At 50.5% G+C, this 21,505-nt stretch overlaps 1 protein-coding gene across 2 annotated transcripts; it reads left to right on the forward strand.

Moving 5' to 3' along the window:
• Nucleotides 4,802-10,203, forward strand: PRPH (peripherin). 2 transcript variants are annotated; one of them, XM_021091600.1, is made up of 9 exons: nucleotides 4,802-7,294; nucleotides 7,690-7,750; nucleotides 7,897-7,992; nucleotides 8,379-8,546; nucleotides 8,648-8,773; nucleotides 8,860-9,080; nucleotides 9,178-9,227; nucleotides 9,466-9,545; nucleotides 9,798-10,203. In XM_021091600.1, the coding sequence occupies exons 1-9, from the start codon at nucleotides 6,753-6,755 to the stop codon at nucleotides 9,864-9,866; spliced, it is 1,413 nt and encodes a 470-aa protein (XP_020947259.1). In that variant the 5' UTR covers nucleotides 4,802-6,752; the 3' UTR covers nucleotides 9,867-10,203. The 2 variants fall into 2 exon arrangements, with proteins under 2 accessions (XP_020947259.1, XP_003126153.1); XM_003126105.4 differs by having other exon boundaries at nucleotides 4,804-7,294; nucleotides 9,801-10,203.

The following is a 21,505-nucleotide window of genomic DNA, read 5'->3' on the forward strand; positions in this document are numbered from 1 at the left end:
GTCTTTACAACTGAAAACAAGAATAATCATTCCATAGCATGTAATAAACAAATTTTCCCAGTAGCCTTTTTCTTCTTCAAATCCAATTTAAGTTTGAATATTGAGTTTAGTTATTATAGCACTTAGTCTCGTGTCTAGAACAATCTCCCAGTGTAGTGGGTTGAATGGTAGCCCACAAAGGATATGTCCACATCCTGGAACCAGTGAATGTGACCTTATATGGTAAAAGGGTCTTTGCCAGATGTAGTTAAGGACCTTGAGATTGTCTTGGGTTACCTGGATCCCCAAGTCCAAGGACAAGTCTTTATAGGAAGGAAAGATAAGACATGGACAAAGACGGGAGTTCCCATTGTGGCTCAGCGGAAACGAGTTTGGCTAGTATCCATGAGGATGCGGTTTGGCCCCTGGCCCTGATCAGTGGGTTAAGGATCCAGTATTGAGTTGCCTGACCTATGGTGTAGGTCACAGATGCGGCTCGAATGGTAGCTTGGAACCCGCGTTTCTTTGGCTCTGGTGTAGGCGGGCAACTGAGTTCCAGTTCAACCCATAGCCTGGAACTTCCATGTGCTGAAGTTGTGGTCCTAAAAATAAAAAAATAAAAAGGGTGTCATAGTAAATAGTTTTGGAGCATTCCCCAAACTCTATTGTTCCTGAGCCTGGAGCCTCAATAAACGTGGATGGATTCAAACTGCAGACATGTCATTCTAGAATCTGGACAGAAGGTGGCAGCAACACACCTCTTTATTTTTCCAGATTCCACAATCCCGGGAAAGATTTTCTTCAGGTGCTTCTGGGTTCCCTTCAGTTTAACCAACAGTTATTTGACTTAGGATCTGTGCTAAACACCACAGACACAAAGGTGACTAAGAAATGGTCTCAGCCCTCAAATATATTGTCACAGAGCAGGAGAGCCAGACATAAACAGATGGCAGTTTGCTAGAGGTGCGACCTTGGGTAAGTTGCTTAACCCCTCCATGCCTCAGTTTCTTCAACTGTAAAATGGGAATAATACTTCAGGCATATGGTTATTGTGAGGATTCGAAGTGATAACACATGTAAAATGCTTCGCATAGCGCTTGACACATAGGAAATGTTAGCTATTATACGATGCAGTGAGAGAAATGATGAAATGGAAAAGATAGGCAGGGTGCTCACTAACTGGGAGGAGCGGTGCCCCAAAACAGAGATAGGGGAAAGGATTCCGCTCTGCTGGGCCCACCTGTCACTGGGGACCTCGCAGGCAGACCAGCCCACCTTGAGGGAGCTGGACTCCTTCTGGCTGGGACTCATCTTGGCTCCTGAAGACCCAGAACACAGAGCACCAGCAGGGCCTGATCAACCAGGATGTGTCTTCCAGGAGAGGGAACTGTCACTCACTCACGGTGCAGCCTCAGACATGCAACTTTGTCCCTCTGAGCCTCAGTTCTTACCTAAGTAATGGGAAAGGGGATCATGGGAACCAGGAGACGGTGCCAAGTTCCCAACTGGGACACTGGAGAGTCAGCAGTAAAGCCAGTCAATTTAGGGACAGCAGGGACGTGGAGCTAGGGATATCAGGAAGAAGGAGGAAGCGGCAGGAAGGCAAAGATTTTTTTATGTGTTTGTTTTGTTTGTTTGTTTGTTTGTTGGCTTTTAGAGCCAAATCCATGGCATATGGAAATTCTCAGGCTAGGGGTCAAATCCAATCTACAGCCATTGGCCTATACCACAGCCACAGCAACCCCAGATTCGAGCCACGTCTGTGACCTACACCACAGCTCACAGCAGTGCCAGATCCTTTAACCCACTGAGTGAGGCCAGGGATTAAACCCACATCCTCATGGATACTAGTCTGGTTTGTTTCCACTGAGCCACAACGGGAACTCCCAAAGTTATTATTTTTTTGGCTGCACCCCTGGCACATGGAAGTTCCCAGGCGAGGAGATGAACTTGCACCACAGCAGCAACCTGAGCTACTGCAGTGACAAGATCAGATCTTTAACCCACTGTGCCACAAGGGAACTCCAGGCAAAGAGATCTTGGGGAGGACATTGGACTTTCCCCAGTATTCGGAATCCTAGATCTTAAAGGGCAGGGAGATCCCAGCTGATGCTTAGGTACAAGTAATTAGGGTTATGTCATTGCTTCCTGTATGTCTGCTTCCTCTGTCACACGGGAGGGGAAGAAGGCAATCAACAGTGTTGTGCACCTACTTTGAGCCTCAAAACATGCTAATTGCTTTATGCACGATACCCCATTTAGATCTCATGACACCTCTGGGAGGAAGGTGTCACAGTCACTATTTTTTTTTTTATTTTGTCTTTTTAGGGCCGCACCCGAGGTGTTCGGAGGTTCCCAGGCTAGGGGTTAAATTGGAGCTGCAGCAGACGGCTGACACCATAGCCACAGCACAGCAACACCAGATCCAAGCCATGTCTGCGACCTACACCACAGCTCATGGCAATGCCACATCCTTAACCCACTGAAGGAGGCCAAGGATCAAACCTGTATCCTCATGGATACTACTCAGGTTCATTACTGCTGAGCCACAAGGGGAACTCCCATAGTCACTATTTTATAGATGAAGAAACTGAAGCTCAGAGAGGATAAGTAACATGTCCAGGGTCACGCAACTAGTAAGTGCCCAGTTTAGTGGCCTAATCTCTTCTCTCATGAACTTTCCCTTCATTCCACCTTAACCTCAGCTGCCCACTCCCTTTTAAATATGCTGGGAATCTGATCCATAAATACCCCAGCTCCAGAATCATGAATTCGTGCACCCTGCTCTCTGAAAACAGCTTCCTACCCTCTCAGTGCCTCTTTTGATTCCTTTGCACCGTGACTGTTCTTTGGCCTTGCCCAAAAGTCCAGCTATAAACCTCTTTACTCTCCCAACATCCCACCCTCTCTTGCCTACACACCCCTCCTCATCCAACTTTGAGTCCATGACCTGTCATTTAGCAGCTCTCTTGCCAGTAACCTAAACTTCATTGCTTAACCTGTATTGCAAACCTCTGAATGCATCCAACTGTCATTTCTCTCTGAGCCTTCACCAGAGCAGCCAAGGACAGCAGACGAGGAAAGGTAATAATAACACTGGTTCCTACTTATACAGCACATATTTTGGGCCAAGCACTAAGTGCTTCACATACTGGAACCCATTTACTCCTCCCGCACTATGAGGGTAGGTACTATTCTTATAATCCCCACTGATGGATAAAGAGGATGGGGTGAATAGAGGTGAAATCACTCAGCTAAACTCAACACGTACAGCTAATTAAGTTGGGGCGCCATGATCGACCCCAGGTAGACTGGAGTCCATGTCTTTTTTTCTTTTTTTCTTTTTTGGCCACCCCGTGGCGTATGGAATTCCCAGGCCAAATCCTTTAACCCACTGCACTGCCCCAGGGATGGAACCTACATCTTAGAGCTGCAGAGACACCAACCATCCTGTCAGGCCACAGCAGGAATTCCTGGAGTTCAAGCCTTAATCAGTAGACTATCTACCTAGTGCACTGAGGAAGATGAAGCCACCCTCCCCTCCCTCCAACAGCCAGGAAGTACTGGGCTCCTGCCACCCCAGTCCAGCACTGCTCTTAGTGGGTCAACCTGAAGGAAGTCCAGATCCTCACTGCACTTAGGGGCTGACCATATCACTCTAGAGATTTTATTTTATTTTTTCTGTCTTTTGTCTTTTGAGGGCCACCGCCACGGCATATGGAGATTTGCAGGCTAGGGGTCTAATTGGAGCTGTAACCGCTGGCCTACTCCACAGCCACAGCAATGCCAGATGCAAGCCATGTCTGCAACCTACACCACAGCTCATGGCAACGCCAGATCCTTAATTCACTGAGTGAGGCCAGGGGTCGAACCTGCAATCTAATGGTTCCTAGTTGGATACGTTTCTGACGGAACTCCCCAACTCTAGAGAGTTCTAACAGTAGTAGTTGTTGTAGTAGCAGCAGTAATAAAATTAGCTGAAATTTCCAGTCTTTATGATATGAGTTCTAAATGCTTTACAAGTTTTATTTTATTTTATTTTATTTTATTTTTTATTGGCCTTACCCTTGGCACGAAGAAGTTCCCGGGCCAGAGATCAAACCTGTGGCATAGCAGTAACCACAGCCACAGTAGTGACAACACCAGATCCTTAATCCACTGAGCCACCAGGGAACTCCTACATGTTATTTATTTAATCCTCCCAGTTATGAGGTGGGAGCTACACTTATCCTCCCTTTGCTGGGGCCATGGGAGGACATAGCAATGAGCATAAATTGGTATAACAGCATGTTGGAATAGATGGGAAGCTTGGCAGCTGGATGCCAGAGCTCTGGCTCTTAACCTTGACACTTTCCTACCTTTCTTCTGGCTCTAAGACCTCCCAGGCCTTCTTCTTTCTGAGTAAGGGGGAGGAGTCTCCTCTGTGTTGTCAGCAGGCCTGGTTCCCAAACCCAGGCCAGGCTCCGGCTGGATTGGCTACACAGCCCCCAGAGTCCTGCCAAGGTGGCCCTGGTTCCCTCTACTCTGAGGCTTCTGGGTAGTAAGCTGGAAGGTGAAGCAGGGGAGGGGATGGGAACCCTACTGGTAAATCCCGGGCCAGCCCTAGGGGCCTCTACTCTGAAAGGCTTGGTCTATCAGGATCTCCCTGGAAAAATAAAGCCTGAGCTGGTCTTCCCCAAGCCTTACCTGCCCCTCTGTTTGAAGTGCCAGCTCCGACTTCCAGTTTGCTTCCTAAGGACAGCTGGCAGGGGCAGGGGCAGGGCAGGACCTAGGCTGCAGTAGGTGGGGCTGCAACGGCAGCTGGGGCTCAGAGCCCAGGGCTGCATCAGAAAGCACCAAGGCTTCCCTAGTCCCCCCTCACACCCATCAAGCCCCCCTCTCCCAACCCAGGCAGGACCCTACCCTCCCACTTCCAAGAGTTGGTAGGGACAGGCCTGTTTTATCCATCCCATCCCCTCTCTCCCATCCTCCCTCTTCCCATTCCCCTGGCAACCAAACCAGACTCATCAAGGAGAAGGACCTGGCAGCTGTGCAGGGAGAGACTAATAGCCCGGAAGGAAGGAGGGGCCCGGAGAGGAGACAGAGGCGAGGCAGTAGGGATGTGATCGAGAGGGCGTTGGCCCATCTCAGAGGACTCACAAAGAGGGGGAGGCTCCGCTGCCCTGCAATGCTGAGGAGATGGCTGGCCAGGGAGCTGCCCTCCCCACCCCCTCAGCCAGAGATCCAGGCGGGAGTCCCAAACCTGTTTCCTCAGATGCCCAGCTCTCATCCTCAGGACCAATCTGTGGCGGACCTGTCCTCACTGGAAAGCCCTGGAGTCCCCAGCAGTGGTGCAGCAGCAGCCCCCTAGCTCCCGACAACACAGCCCTCGGCACCGTGGCGCCGGCAGACCATCCACAACGGGCATTCCTGGGCAGGCTGGGCCTGCGTCTCTGGAAGCTGTTTGACATGCAAAGGCCAGACATCAGCCTCTCTGCTAACTCTGGGGTGGGGGAGGGTATAAAGGGCTGTGTGGTTGTGCATGTCTGTGTGTGCACACAGGTGTACGGTGCTATCACAATATGCATCTGATTGTGTGCACAGGCTTGTGGCTCTGTCCTGGGCCTTCTCTCTCCTCTTTTGGTCCCTGAACTGATAGGGATGGGCGCCTTCTCTTTCGCCTTCTCTTCCCATCTAGCCCCGCCCAGTGCTGGGTACCTGCAACTCCTCAGTACTGGAAACTGGTTCCTGCCAGTGTGTCCACATCTCAGCCTTGGCAGCAGCTGCCGCCCCTCAGCCCCCTCCCCTTCCTACCTCAGGAATCGCCGCTGTGGTTCCCGAAAGGCCCGTGACTGAGCAGCAGTTGACTGGGGGAAGGGAGAATCCAGTGAAGCCAGACAGCACACACTACCTCCCTGGGCTCAGCCTCTGGCAGGGCACAGACCCTCCCCAGTGAGACCCAGAGCTGCCCAGTCACCCTCAGCCCCTCTGATGAGCCCACCTTGTTGGGGCCTGGGGTAGATTTGGGATCTGTGTCTTTAAGGCTGAGACATCAGCAGGCAACCCCCTGGCCAAGTGTCCAAGGGAGGGGGAGGGGAAGAGGCCAGTCCATTAGCGGCAGAGCTGGCGCCAGGCAGCAACTCTTCACAGAGCCCCGGGGATTACAAGAGATCAGCCCCTCCTCACCCACCTCAGCTGCCTCTGCCCTCCTGTTTTCCCAAAACTCCTGGCTTGGTGACAGAGGGGGCAGCTGACAGCAGGTGAAACAGAGCCTAGCCTTCAGGGGAACATGTGGAAGCACAGCCTCTGTGGCCTGATCCAGGCCCATTCTCTCTCCACCTGGGCCACCTCCTCCCTACTCATGTCCAGAAGCCCGCCCCTTAACTTCCAGTCCTCCTATCCCCCAATTTTTACCAGCTTTTTCAGGCAGGGACCCCAGTTCGAGTCAGGCCCTCCCACCCTAGGCTCCAGCTCTGGATGCTTGCTGGAAGGTGCCGACCCCAACCCCCCACCTGCCTGTGGCCTATGGTGGCCATTCCTGCTCCCTCCGCAAGCAACAGGGGGAATCAAGTAGGCAAAGCGCCAGCAACCGGGAGGGAGGGCGCGGCGCTCCTGCTGCTCCGCAGGGGTGGGGCGTCCCCCTCCCCACATAGCCCCACTGTCAGGCCAGTGGGAGGAGCAGCCCATGCCCCCCCTGAGCCCGCAGGGCTATAAAGCTGCCTCGCTGCGGTCTGCGGCTCCCTCCTAGTGCCCGGACCAGCTCTGCCAGCGGTAACTGCCCATCCTCGGCCGCCATGAGCCACCCGTCGGGCCTCCGGTCCAGCGTCAGTTCCACCTCCTACCGCCGCACCTTCGGGCCACCGCCCTCACTGTCCCCTGGGGCTTTCTCCTACTCGTCCAGCTCCCGCTTCTCGAGCAGCCGCCTGCTGGGCTCGGCGTCCCCCGGCTCCTCCGTGCGCCTGGGCAGCTTCCGCGGTCCGCGGGCGGGCGCGGGCTCCCTCCTGCGCCTGCCCTCGGAGCGCCTCGACTTCTCCATGGCCGAGGCCCTCAACCAGGAGTTCCTGGCCACGCGCAGCAACGAGAAGCAGGAGCTGCAGGAGCTCAACGACCGCTTCGCCAACTTCATCGAGAAGGTGCGCTTCCTGGAGCAGCAGAACGCGGCCTTGCGCGGGGAGCTGAGCCAGGCCCGGGGCCAGGAGCCGGCGCGCGCGGACCAGCTGTGCCAGCAGGAGCTGCGCGAACTGCGGAGGGAGCTGGAGCTGCTGGGCCGTGAGCGCGACCGGGTGCAGGTGGAGCGCGACGGGCTGGCGGAGGACCTGGCGGCGCTCAAGCAGAGGTCAGGGGTCAGGGCCTGGGTTGGGCGGCGGCCGTCTAGGCGGCCGCAGGAGGGAGTGGCTCCCCTTGTCCACCTGGTCCACTTGGGCGTGTGCAGGCGGCATCGTCTCCCAGGGCTCCACCCCTCCGCCCCCTTCACTGCCCCCACCCCCGTCAACTTTGCTCAGTCTCTGGGGAGGTGAGGGAGGGGCAGTTACTATGTCTCCCTCGTGTATGAAGGGGCCCCATCTCAGCTCTCAGCAGGTTAAAGAGAAAATGGAGCAAGTCCATGAGGCAGCCTGAAGACCCCTCCCAGAGTCCTGGGTAGTGGCAGTCTCTAATCGGGATCCCGGGGGTCGAGGTCTAAAGGCTGGGCGGCGACCCCGCAGCTCAGCTCCTGCTCACTCTTCCCACCAGGCTGGAGGAGGAGACGCGCAAGCGGGAGGACGCGGAGCACAACCTCGTGCTCTTCCGCAAGGTGAGTTCGGTTTCCCCACCCTTGCCCCGGCCCCGTGTATCCAGGGAGGCGACCAAAGCCTCCAGAGGCAGACAGGGAGGGCCAGGCTCTTCCTCGGCCTAAGTAGCCCCTCCCTGCTCTCGAACCCCCACTGCCACCCCATGAAGGACGTGGACGACGCCACCCTGTCCCGCCTGGAGCTAGAGCGCAAGATTGAGTCTTTGATGGATGAGATTGAGTTCCTCAAGAAGCTGCACGAGGAGGTGGGTGGACCTGGGTGTGAGGGGAGGCTTCAGAGGTCGGGCTGGTCTCTTTGGAGCTGGAAGACAAGTCATGGAAGAGACTGGCGAGTGGAGAAGAGGAAGAGAAGTAAGATTCGCTGCGTAGATGCAGCTCCTCAACTCGGTCTACAGGTGGTTTGACTCACACCCCTGCGCCACCTGGTGGCGATCAGCGGATCTGCACCCCGTAACCTAGCCCCGGGGCTTAGTGCCTTCGGAGCGCAGGCCACGCAGTCTTAAGTGCGCAGCACTCCCTGGCGCCCCCTTCAGTTCATTCGACTATTTCTTTCTTTTTTTGTTTCTGTGGGCCAACTGCGCTGCCCGCGTGGGATGTGCGCGGTGAACTCGACGTCTTCCCTGGGCGGCAGGAGCTGAGAGACCTGCAGATGAGCGTGGAGAGCCAGCAGGTGCAGCAGTTTGAGGTGGAGGCGACCGTGAAGCCCGAACTGACGGCGGCGCTGAGGGACATCCGCGCCCAGTACGAGAGCATTGCGGCGAAGAACCTTCAGGAGGCAGAAGAGTGGTACAAGTCCAAGGTGCGAAAGGACTGGAGGATTTGGAAGGGCCTGGAAGGGTGGGGCACTGGGAGAAGGGCGCTTCTGCTCGGCTCACGGCCGGGTTGCCCCCCTCGCCGCAGTATGCGGACCTGTCTGATGCCGCCAACCGGAACCACGAGGCCTTGCGCCAGGCCAAGCAGGAGATGAACGAGTCCCGACGCCAGATCCAGAGCCTGACGTGCGAGGTAGACGGGCTTCGTGGCACGGTGAGTACCAGACTACGCGTCCTGGCCCTGGGGGTGGAGGATGAAGGCTGCTCCCCCATTGATTCCCCTCTCCCCCGCCCCCCCAGAACGAGGCACTGCTCAGACAGCTGCGGGAGCTGGAGGAGCAGTTTGCCCTGGAGGCAGGAGGGTACCAGGCGGGCGCCGCGAAACTGGAGGAGGAGCTGCGGCAGCTAAAGGAAGAGATGGCGAGACACCTGCGAGAGTACCAGGAGCTCCTCAACGTCAAGATGGCCCTGGACATCGAGATCGCCACCTACCGGAAGCTGCTGGAGGGCGAGGAGAGCCGGTGAGGGGCGGGACGGGTAGGGCGTGGCCAGGACTGGGAGGAGAAGGGGGGAGGCCAGGGCTGTGGCCGAGTAGCTGACCGCAGCATCACCCCCCAGGATCTCCGTGCCGGTCCATTCCTTTGCATCCTTAAGTATAAAGACGACTGGTGAGTCTTCCACCTCTGACTTCCAACCTGTCTGTTCCCTTGTCCATTTCCACCCTGACTGGACTCTTGCTGCGGTTCTGCTCAGGGATCCGTTCTCTCCTGGAACTTCTGAGTCCTGGTCTACACTCGCCCCCGCTCCTCAGGCCCTGCCCCGCCCCTCCCCACCCCTCACCTCTCACACGAAGTGAGGGCTTGAAACCCCACGCTTCCTCCCTTCCACCTCTCCTGCTTTTTCCAGTGCCTGAGGTGGAGCCTCCCCAGGAGATCCACAGCCGCAAGATGGTTCTGATCAAGACTATTGAGACCCGGGATGGGGAGGTGAGAGGGGTCACTTAAGCCCAGGACGCCATCATTTCCCATAGCATTTCTGAGCCCCAGCCTGACTGCTGCTGATATTAGCGCACTGAGAATTAGTGGTTCTTTGGGTGGGAGGGAGACAGGGAGATGAAAGTAGATGGACAGACTGGAGCCTCAACTGGTTATGCCAGGGAAGGGGGTCACCATGCCACAAAGGAGCTGGAAGGAGGGTGGTGCTGAATGGTTTGTGCCCCTTACCTGCCTCACCCCCAGCAGGTGGTGACAGAGTCCCAGAAGGAGCAGCGCAGTGAGCTAGACAAGTCTTCTACTCACAGCTACTGAACTCATTGGTCCAGAGCTCCCTGCCCCTGCTCTGGGCCTCTAAGCCCAAACCCTAACACCAGCCCTGAGTTAGTCTTCTCCCCTCTGCATGCATCTAGGGGATGGTGCCAGTCTCCCCTTCCCTGGCCAGGGCCACACCCTACCCAGCACCATAGCTGGGCCTTTCCCTGCCTCCCCCTGCCCACATAGACATGACCCATGTATTCCCATTTCCTGTCCTAGCAAGAGGCCGACTAAGCCCAGGATGAGTCTACTCCCGCCATGTCCCTATGATTAGTGGGTGGACCAGGGTCTGAGTTTCACTTTTAAAGCAAATAAAACTATCACAAGAACCCTCTCCAGTGGTGATCATTTTGTAATGTATAACAATATGGAATCATTGGGAGTTCCCATGGTGGCTCAGCGGGTTACAAACCCAGCTAGTATCCATGAAGATGTGGGTTTGATCCCTAGTCTTGCTCAGTGGGTTAAGGATCCAGCATTGCCATGAGCTGTGGTATCAGGCGTAGCTTGGATCCCACGTTGCTGTGGCTGTGGCTGGCAGCTCTAGCTCTGATTCGACCCCTAGTCTGGAAACTTCCATATGCCGTGGGTGTGGCTCTAAAAAGAAAAAGAAAAAAAGGAAAAAAAAAAAAAGAAAAGAAAAGAAAGAAAGAGGAGTTCCCCTCATGGCTCAGTGGTTAACAAATCTGACTAGGAACCATGAGGTTGCGGGTTCAATCCCTGGACTTGCTCAGTGGGTTAAGGATCTGGCGTTGCTGTGAGCTGTGGTGTAGGTCACAGACAGGCTTGGATCCTGCGTTGCTGTGGCTGTGGTGTAGGCCGTCAGCTACAGCTCTGATTGGACCCCTAGCCTGGGAACCTCCATATTGCCACTAGCATGGCCCTAGAAAAGACAAAAAAAGAAAGGAAGAAAAGAAAAAAGAAAGAAAGAAAAAGAAAGTCAAGAAATAGCTCATGTAACAAGCACCAGAGGTAGGTGGGCTCTGAGGTTGGTTGATTCAGCAGTTTAAAATCACTGAGGACCCAGGCTCTGTCCATGGTCCTGCTCTGCCTTCCTTCTTGGAGGGGTTGGTCCTCATGCTAGTTCCCTTCATGGTCTAAAGATGGGTGACAGTAGCTATTGGGTGATGCTTCTGTCTTCACATCCAGTAGAGGAAAAAGAAAACCCTCTTCCCAGGTGTAAGCTGTAAGTCCTTTCCTTTAGGCTCTCTAGCAAATGTCACTGGTATGTCCACTCCTGGAGCAACAAGAGCGACCAGGGGAAAGCTACTTAGATTTGGGCCAAGTGTCTGGTTGTCTGGTATGGAATGGATGTTGGGGATCAGCCATAAGATCCATTGCAAATGCTCCTCCAGCTTCCTGCCACTGTCACCCTCCACGTGGGAACATGTACGCACATTCTTTACACCCTTGCTCTCCTCTCTCCCTTTCGTTCAGTGGCTTTTATGACCTCAGGGGAGAAATACCACTGCAGAAAAGCAGACAAGAGCTTTGATGTTTGAAATTTTATTTTTTTAATTTATTTATTTATATATTTTTTGTCTTTTTGCCATTTCTTGGGCTGCTCCCATGGCATATGGAGGTTCCCAGGCTAGGGGTCTAATCAGAGCTATAGCCACCGGCCTACGCCAGAGCCACAGCAATGCGTGATCCGAGCCGCGTCTGCAACCTACACCACAGCTCACGGCAACGCCGGAACCTTGACCCACTGAGCAAGGGCAGGGATCGAACCCGCAACCTCATGGTTCCTAGTCGGATTCGTTAACCACTGCCGCCACGACGGGAACTCCTGATGTTTGAAATTTTAGGTTTTCAAGTGAGCAAAATTTCCAGTTTGGAAGCTTTCACCACAGAGTCTATGGCCCATGATTTGTACTGAATAGAAGGAAGAGTTTGAGATGAGGAGAAGGGCCTGGGGCCTCTCAGATGTTCCACATGAAGAAAAATATGAAGCCACTCAAGAATGGTATATAAAGTGAGAAAAGAGAAGTGCCTTGGGGAGGCTCCTAGAGGAGCAGAGGAAGAGAACCTTGAGAATTAACCATCTGAGATTGGGAGGCTTCAAGAAGCCGTGACAAGAGAGAGCTTTCAGGAGGCAGTGGTTAGTCATGTCAGAGGATGCCAGGAGCCTAGGTTGCCAGGAGCCCAGGTTAGACAAGAAGCTGGAAAACGTGGGGTGTATCAGCAAGGAAGATGTTAGACCTCAGTGAGGGCAGCTTCAGGGCAGCGTAGGGTCAGAGACAAAACATGATCCACTGAAGACTGAACGAGAGATAAGGAAGTGGAGAGCAGACTCCTCTCAAGAGATTTTTGTTTCTCTTTTAGGCCCGCACCTGCGGCATATGGAGGTTCCCAGGCTAGGGGTCCAATTGGAGCTGCAGCTGCCGGCCTACACCGCAGCTCATGGCAACGCCAAATCCTTAACCCACTGAGCGAGGCCAGGGATCGAGCCCACGACCTCATGGTTCCTAGTGGGATTCGTTTCCGCAGCGCCACGACGGGAACTCCTGAAATGTTTGCTAAAAGAAAGAACAAGAACCCAGAAAGACTTGGATTTGAAAAGTGAAATTTTGAAGAAAGGAGAAACTAGATCAATAGTTTTCAAGCTGCAGGTCATGAAACATTGTAACATAAATTATTGGATAAAAACAAACATTTTATTTTATTTTTATTATTTATTTATTTTTTTTGCTTTTTAGGGCCACACCTGTGGCATATGGAAGTTCCCAGGCTAGGAGTCAAATGGAAGCTGCAGCTGCTGGCCTACACCACAGGCACAGCAATGCCGAATCCTTAACCCACTGAATGAGGTCAGGAATTGAACTCACATTCTCAAGGATATTAGTCAGGTTCGTAACCACTGAGCTACAATGGGAAGTCCAAGACAAACATTTTAAAATAAAAAGAATAGAAAAATTTAGGGTTCAGTGAAACTTCTTCTCAATGTATTTATAACTGTGGCTTCTGGGTTGTCAAGAGAAATGCATTTTTTTTTCTTGGATTGCTGGGGAAAGAACTGAAAAAGACCAGACTTGAATGAGTTTAAATGCTGGAGGAAATTAGAAAGAATTAATTTGTCATAGGTGGGCCCAGCCACCTATTGAAATGACACAACCTCAGACTTGTCTGTGATTGAAGAGTTTTAGGAAAACTCAAAATCCAATACTAATCAAGGGATCTAATGTTAACCTCGAGAAGATAGGGCTGGGATTTAATTGTAATTAAGTAAGCTTATGCCACATTGATTTTATTGTACTCTGCTTGTTGGAGGAAGCGAGGTAGTTTTGGTGTCATCTATAAGGTCACCTCAAAAGCAAAGATGTGGCCACATTTGCTTGCTTCCTAGAGGGAACTGTACTGCGGTGTGCACGTGTATCCTGGACCCTAGGGAGGTGTCCACGGTTGTAGTGGAAAAATTCCTCGGGGGCACCTCCGTGGGTGAAAAGCAGTTCAGTTTATCTGACTTGTGAAGAATAGAGACAGGCAAGGGGATTCATTGTGAGGTTTCACATGGAACTAAGAGGGACAAGCACTGCAGCTGCCTGGAGTGGAGTGGGAGTCACTTCACAGGAACCCAGAAACACTTGGGTGGCATAGGCTCTGCAGCCCCATCAAGCCTGACAGGTGACACGAAGCCCCCTTGGCGGCAGATGCACAAGGCTACTGCTTCCATTGCTTCTGTCACTACAGGCAAATGACCTCCCTTTCTACCCTGGCTCCTGCTGACTCATAGTTTCATCCTCTTTGTGGCTTCTGTTGTCCTGTGGCTTCCCTGGCCTGATAGCAATTGCATGCTGCCTCCTGGGGCTTTCCTCGTTCTGTTCTCACTTCCTGTCACAGAAGATGCCCACTTTACCAGCCTTGACATGGTCATCGACGACCTCTAGGACCCAGGAGGATACCCAAAGGCTAATGGGCTTCTCGCATCCCTTCCCACAATTAACAAATGTTGTTCAAGCATAGTAAATGTTGGCTGTATTTACTTGTTATAGAATCCCAGAGTTCAAGCAAGTATTTTTTAAACGAATGAAAGTGTATGACAGGAACAACTTTTATTTAACAGATGGCATAGTGGTTAAGAATCTGCATTTAAATCTTGGATCGAGTCCCTACTGTGGTGCAGCAGGTTCAGCGGCATCTTAGGAGTGCTGGGGTGCAGGTTCGATCCCCAGCCAGCACAGTGGGTTAAGGATCTGGCGTTGCCATAGCTGCAGCTTGGTTTGCAACTGCGGCTTGAATTTGATCCCTGGCCCAAGAATTCCATGTGCCATGGGGCGGCCAAAAAAGAAAAAAAAAAATGAATAAATCTCGGATCTTCTGCTTATTAGTTGCATGACTTTGAAAAAGATACTTCAGAGTTCCTGTTGTGGCACACCAGAAATGAATCTGACCAGGATCCATGAGGACGCAGGTTTGATCCCTGGCCTCGCTCAGTGGGTTGAGGATCCAGTGTTGCCGTGAGCTGTGGTGTAGGCCACAGACATGGCTCGGATCCCGAGTTGCGGTGGCTCTGGCGTAGGCGGGTGGTACAGCTCCGATTGGACCCCTAGCCTGGGAACCTCCTTATGCCACGTGTTCGGTCCTAAAAAGACAGAAAAAAAAAGGAAAAGAAAAGAAAGAAAAGGAAAGAAAAAATACTTGACCTCTCCTTCCCTGTTTCCTTGTCTGTAAAGTAGAGACAACACTACTAGCAACTTCCTCAGATTGTTGTGAAGATTAAATGAGACGATTCGTGCAGTTGAGTGGCCTTGGTGATCCTGTCAGCAGGAGAATGAGGTGACATGGCTGGGAATCTGGCCTCCTGCACTGCATCCCTCAGCAGGGGAGCGTGACCTGCCAGACATTGTTCACCAAGGCTCACAGTCCTAGTTATTCTTCAACAGCGGAAGTCCAAGTTTTGTTTGTCTGTTTTCTGTTTCATGAGGACAGCTTGTGGGAGCTCCCGTTGTGGCTCAGTGGTAACCAACCTGACTAGTAACCATGAGGACGTGTTGATCCCTGGCCTCGCTCAGTGTGTTAAGGATCCGGTGTTGCTATGAGCTGCGGTGTTGGTCCCAGGCTCAGATCTGGCGTTGATATGGCTGTGGGGTAGGCCCGCAGCTATAGCTCCGATTTGGCCCCTAGCCTGGGGGGATATTTTTCTCCATCTTTAGACTTGAGAAATGAGAAAACAAGTTATTATTCTTAAAATGCAGTGGTGAGGCAGGAATAGGATAAGGGTTATAGAGATTACCACTCAAAATAAGGAGAAAATGGAAAGAAAAAAGAAGTTTCTGAAGCAATTTCAAAATCCAGCTGGGAAAAGCAGTAGGTTTCAAGGCCTAGGAATATCCCTCTGTGGTTTCTTTTTTTTTTTTTTTTTTTTGTCTTTTGTCTTTTGTTGTTGTTGCTATTTCTTGGGCCGCTCCGCGGCATATGGAGGTTCCCAGGCTAGGGGTCTAATGGAGCTGTAGCCACCGGCCTACGCCAGAGCCACAGCAACTCGGGATCCGAGCCGCGTCTGCAACCTACACCACAGCTCATGGCAACGCCGGATCGTTAGCCCACTGAGCAAGGGCAGGGACCGAACCCACCACCTCATGGTTCCTAGTCGGATTTGTTAACCACTGCGCCACGACGGGAACTCCCCCTCTGTGGTTTCTGATTCCACTTTCTGACCTCACAGCCCTGCCCCTGGAGTCATCCTTTCTTTTCCACGTGTTTTCAACTCTTTGTTTCCTGGCAGTACAATTTTGGATGACTGACAGCTGTCTTTCATCTTGCCCTCTCTCCGTCCCTTTCACTGCAAGCCAGCAGTTTATCTGCCTGTGTGACATCCTCAAGAACTGGGTGATTTTCCTGTGTTTGTCACTGGTTTCGACAAGAGTTGCCTCCACAAGTCTTTTTGGATAATCTCATTTCTTTTTTTTTCTTTTCTTTTCTTTTTATGGCCACACCTGCAGCATATGGAAGTTCCCAGGCCAGGGGTTGAATGAAAGCTGCAGTTGCAGGCCTATGCCAGCAAAGCCACGGCAACACCAGATCTGAGCCACATGTGTGACCTACACCACAGCTCATGGCAACGCCAGATCCTTAATCCACTGAGTGAGGCCAGGGATTGAACACGCATCTTCACAGACCATCTTAGGTCCTTCAGCCAACGAGCCACAAAGAGAACTCCAGTAATTCCGTTCTATGCGTGGTTGCTGCTTAGACACCTGAAGAGATCTGTGAGTCGCATGGCCAATCCCTCCAAGTGGTCCTTTGAGTGAATGAACTCTCTGACCTTGATCCTTCCTAGGCACTTGTCCAGGTACATCCTTGGATATCTCTTCAGAGCACACTTTCCTGACAGTGGATGGCCTAATTCCAGCACCTTTTGCAATATGCACAGGCTGAGAATGTCCCCAGAAGCAAGTTTGGATTCCTTTTTTTTTTTTTGTCTTTTTGCCTTTTTCTAGGGCCACTCCCGAGGCATATGGAGGTTCCCAGGCTAGGGGTCTAATCGGAGCTGTAGCTGCTGGTCTACGCCAGAGCCACAGCAACGCAGGATCCGAGCCTCGTCTCTTACCTACACCACAGCTCATGGCAATGCAGGATCCTTAACCCACTGAGCAAGACCAGGGATCAAACCCGCAACTTCATGGTTCCTAGTCAGATCTGTTACCCACTGAGCCACGACAGGAACTCTGAGAAATGCAATTTAAAATAAACATTAGAGGTGTAAACATTAGATAGTTGTATAATATGAAGTGTGGGAGAGGACAGAGGAATAAGAACTTTCAAGCAATATTGTTAAGAGAATAGCTACAGGCTTTCTGAAAAAATAATCTGAAAGTACTTAGTGAAATTAAGTTTGCAAAAACTTCATGACCCAGAAATTCCATTTCTGGATATATGTCCCAGATAAAATCTTTTTTTTTTTTTTTTTGGCTTTTTTGGGCTGCACCTGAGGCATGTGGAGTTTCCCAAGCTAGGGGTCCAGTTGGAGCTACAGCTGCTGGCCTACATGAGATCTAAGCAGCGTCTGCGACCTACACCACAGCTCACTGCAATGCTGGATCCTTAACCCACTGAGTGAGGCCAGGGATCGAAGCTGCATCCTTGTAGATACTAGTCAGGTTCATTAACCACTGAGCCACGAAGGGAATTCCCCCAGAGAAATTCTTGTATGGGTTTGCAGGGGGCAACATAAGAAGATAATTTTCTAGCAACATTTGTAGAAGTGGGGAATGGATATCCATGGATACCTGCCATGCCATTCTAGGCAGTTGTTAAAAGCAATGAACTAGATTATTTATAGCAGTAAGGAAGAGGATTTCCTGTTGTGGCTCAGTGGTTAAGAACCCAACTAGTACCCATGAGTATGCAGGTTTGATCCCTGGCCTCACTCAGTGGGTTAAGGATCCAGCTTTGCTTCAAGCTGTGGCGTAGGTGACAGATGTGGCTCAGATCTGATGTTGCTGTGGCTGTGGCTGTGGTGTAGGCTGGAAGCTACAGTTCTGATTTAACTGCTAGCCCAGAAGCTTCCATAGGATTTAGATTCAATCCCAGTGCCACAGGTGAGGCCCTACAAAGATTAAAAAAAAAAAAAAAAAAAAAAAAAAGCAATAAGGAAGGATCCTAGAAACAGAATTCACTAAAAAAAGCAAAAATAGAGAAAAAGAATGTATATATAGATATGACTGAGTCACTTCACTGTACAGCAGAAATTGACAGAACATTTAAATCAACTATACTTTAATTTAAAAAAATTAAGGATTTCTCATTGTGGCTCAATGGGTTAAGGACCGAACTAGCATCCATGAGGATTCAGGTTCAATCCCTAGCCTTGCTCAGTGGGTTAGGGATCCAGCGTTACCACAATCTGCTGCAAACTGCAGCATGGGTCACAGGTGCAGATCGGACTTGGTGTTACTGTGGCTGTAATGTAGGCTGGCAGCTGCAGCTCTGATTTGACCCCTAGCCTGGGAACTTCCATATGCTGTGGATGCGGCCCTAAAATGAAAAAAAAAATTAAATAAAAAAATAGTCATTAAACAAAAAAAAGTAAAAATAAAATATAGCAATGCCACTTACGTAAATTAAAAACACATACACTAAACAACCTGTAGTAGGTTGAAAAATGGCCCTCAAAGATGTCCACATCTGAATCCCCTGAATCTGTGAACGTTACCTTATATGGCAAAAGAGACTTTGCTGATGTGGTTAAGGACCTTGAGATGGGGAGATTTCCCTGGACTAGATGGGTAGGCCCAACGCAACCACAAGGGTCTTCATAAGAGAGGCAGGAGAGCACACCATTTAGCAGATGTGAGAACAGAAGCAAGAGGTTAGAGTGATGGCAGGAGGGGCCACAAGCTAAGGAATGTGGGCAGCCTCTAGAAGCTGGAAAAGGCAGGTAGACAGATTCTCCCCTGAAGTCTCCGGAAGGAATGGAGCCAGGCCAAACATTGATTTTTATTTATTCATTTTTTGTCTCTCTCTCTCTCTCTCTTTTTTAGGGGCACACCCAAGCATATGGAAGTTCCCAGGCTAGGGGTCGAATCAGAGCTGCAGCTGCTGGCCTATGCCACAGCCCAAGCCCTGTCTGCCATCTACACCACAGCTCACAGCAACACCAGATCCTTAACCCATTGAGTGGGGCCAGGGATCGAATCTGCATCCTCATGGGTACTAGTAGGGTTTGCTACTGCTGAGCCAGCACGAGAAATCCCAAACCTGGATTTTTAGACTTCTAACCCCCAGACGTGTAAGAGAATAAATTTGTATTTTTTTTACACCACTAAACTTGTGGCAGTTTGTTGTAGCAGCAAAAGCAAACAAATATACAATGATACATATTTTATAAGCACACATGCATAGTTGAGAACTTAAATCAATCACATTAGAGTGGTGTGTATGGGGAGAGAGAAGAGGGAATGAAGGGAGGTGACAGAATAAAACAAGAGAGGTGACTGGCCCCTCCCCATATTCAAGGTCCAGCAAAGACAAACAGAATCAGGTGACTCCCACTGCTGTGTAGAAAACAGCCCGGACATTGGAGTTCCCTGGTGGTCTAGTGGTTAGGACTTGGCACTTTCACCGCTGCCACTCAGGTTCAATCCTTGGTCTGGGACCTGAGATCCCACATCAAGCCACTGCACACAGAGGCCAAAAAACCCCAAAAAAGCCAACAGGTTGGACCCTATGACAGGTGTGGCAGATATTTGGAACATTGGTTCTTTTAAAGAATTTTATGAGGTTCCAAGCCACCCAAACCTGTTCACTTTCCAAAGAGCTAGCCATCATTCATTCAGTACCATTGTGTCCCAGCCTGTCTGCATTTGTTAGTGGCAATATTCCGTATGTGTAACAAAATTTTTACACCTGAACCACTGAAAAAAAAGACTTTTATGATATAAAATCAGTCCTCCTTGTATCTTGATTCTATGAAGGTGGTGCCCTGAGGAGAAGGTATAAATACTTTGATCACTCTTGGTAAATCCCTCAATTTCTCTTATGAATTCATGTGACTCTGAGATCTACTCTGGGTATCCTGACAAACTCAAGTTTCCAGGTTTGTGAACTTGGATCTGGACTGTGCTGACCATCTTAAATTCACATAAAGCCACTGTGCAGCCAAACTCCAGGCGCTTCCCCTTGCTTCAAACTTCAGCCTTATTCCTCTCTGTATCCCAATGTCTGTCAAAAGGCCTTATATACAGTAGGTGTACAGTGTTTGTTAGCAGCTCCTCCTGCTGATGTATTAGTTAGGATCTGGCACATTCACAGTAACTGTTTGGGGAATGAGCCGACCTTCCCCTTCCCTCAAGTCAGACTATCTTTCTAGTTTTATTTCCTACCATCCTACCTTCCATCTACCCCTAAGGACTTACCCTAAGGACTTACTATTCTCTAAACACTCGGTAAGGGAGTTCCCATCATGGCTCAGTGGTTAGCGAACCCTACTAGCATCATGAGGATGCGAGTTTGATCCCTGGCTTTGCTCAGTAGGTTAAGGATCCAGCGTTGCTGTGAGCTGTGGTGTAGGTGGCAGCCACCGCTCGGATCCCGAGTCGCTGTGGCTACGGCGTAGGCCAGTGGCTACAGCTCCAATTGAACCCCTAGCCTGGGAACCTCCATATGCCGCGAGTGCAGCCCTAAAAAGACCAAAATAAATAAATAAATAAATAAATACTCTGTAATCTTTCTTGTTTCTTTACTTGCAAGTACTGTTCCAAGTGACTAGAAAAGACTTCTCTTTATTTTATTTTATATTTTTTGGTCGCCCAGGGCATGTGGGGTTCCCAAGTCAGGGATCAGACCTGAGCCACAGTTGTGGCCTAGCTGTGGAAATGCCAGATCCTTTAACCCACTGTACCAGGCAGGGACTGGACTTGTGTCCTTGGTGCTGCAGAGATGAGTGCCAATCCCTTTGAGCTGCAGGGGAAACTCTGCCTTTTCTTTTAAAGAGGAAGTTCAAACATTACGTCTTCTCAGAGGTCTTCCTTATCCCTCTATGTATTCATCTGATCAATTATTCATTCATCCATTGACTCATTCAACAAATATTGAGCACCTTTAATCCAGGCACAACGCAAGGCATTGAAAATATATTGTAAGCCAAAAATAAAAGGTCACCACCTTCATGGAGGTCTAGCAGGAGATACCAAGTTTAATGCACACAGTATATTATGTTCACATTGATACAATTACAACTGAGATACATGCTCTGAAGAAACATTGTTCCTTGAGAACATGCAACTAAGGAATCTTTTTTTCAGAGGGTGGGCTGTGAGTAGAAGGGTTCAAGGAAGGCCTCTATAACAAAGTAACAGTGAACATCATTTTGGAAGCATGAATAGGCAAAGTGGAAGCAAAAATAGTATTCTAGACAGAGACTAGAAGGCACATGAGAAAGTTGAGGAATTGGGAGAGGCAATGGAGTAGGAAGGCAGAGAACCAGGGGGAATGTGGTGGAAGATGGGGAGCTTGAGTGGTAACATGACCAGATTGGCATTTTGGACAGCGTCCTCTAGCTGCTATAAGGTGAAAAGGATTAAGGTGGGGAGCAAGAGAGAATGGAGGGGTTTGCAATCCTCTAGGTGAGATTGAGGGGAGGTAATGGAGAGGAAGAAAGTAAATGAACTCCAAAGATAATTAAAAAGTAAAATTAATAAGAGTGAAGGAGAGACTGGAAGGGGAGGGGAAGAATTCAAGAATAACTTCTAGGCTCCCCGCTTGTGTGACGGGAACCACTGGTCAGAGTAAGAATCTACCAGAGTCCGGTGCACTCCTTCCCCATTTCTTATCTTCCATTGGAGGTTAACCCCTTCCATTCTAACCAGGGTGTTCTAGGTTCCCTCATTTTCACACCCCTACCTGCCAATAACAGGCAGGTGACACAGGGCTCCTCAGTCCCCAAGGCTTGTAGTGTTGAGTGAGTTCCATTGACACTGTTTTGAGCCTCGGGTCGTATCTGTGAAATGGAGACCACATCTCACAATTCGTAAAACTTGAGTGAAAAAACGGTCGTTTCTAAGTTCCTGTGTGGCTCAGCGTTAAGGAACCCGTCTAGTATTCATGAGAACATGGTTAGACCCCTGGCCCCGCTCAGTGGGTTATAGATCCGTCCTTTCCACGAGCTGCGGTGTAGGTTGCAGAAGTGGTTCGGA

The sequence above is a fragment of the Sus scrofa genome, chromosome 5, assembly GCF_000003025.6.
Source record: "Sus scrofa isolate TJ Tabasco breed Duroc chromosome 5, Sscrofa11.1, whole genome shotgun sequence".
NCBI lineage: Eukaryota > Metazoa > Chordata > Mammalia > Artiodactyla > Suidae > Sus > Sus scrofa.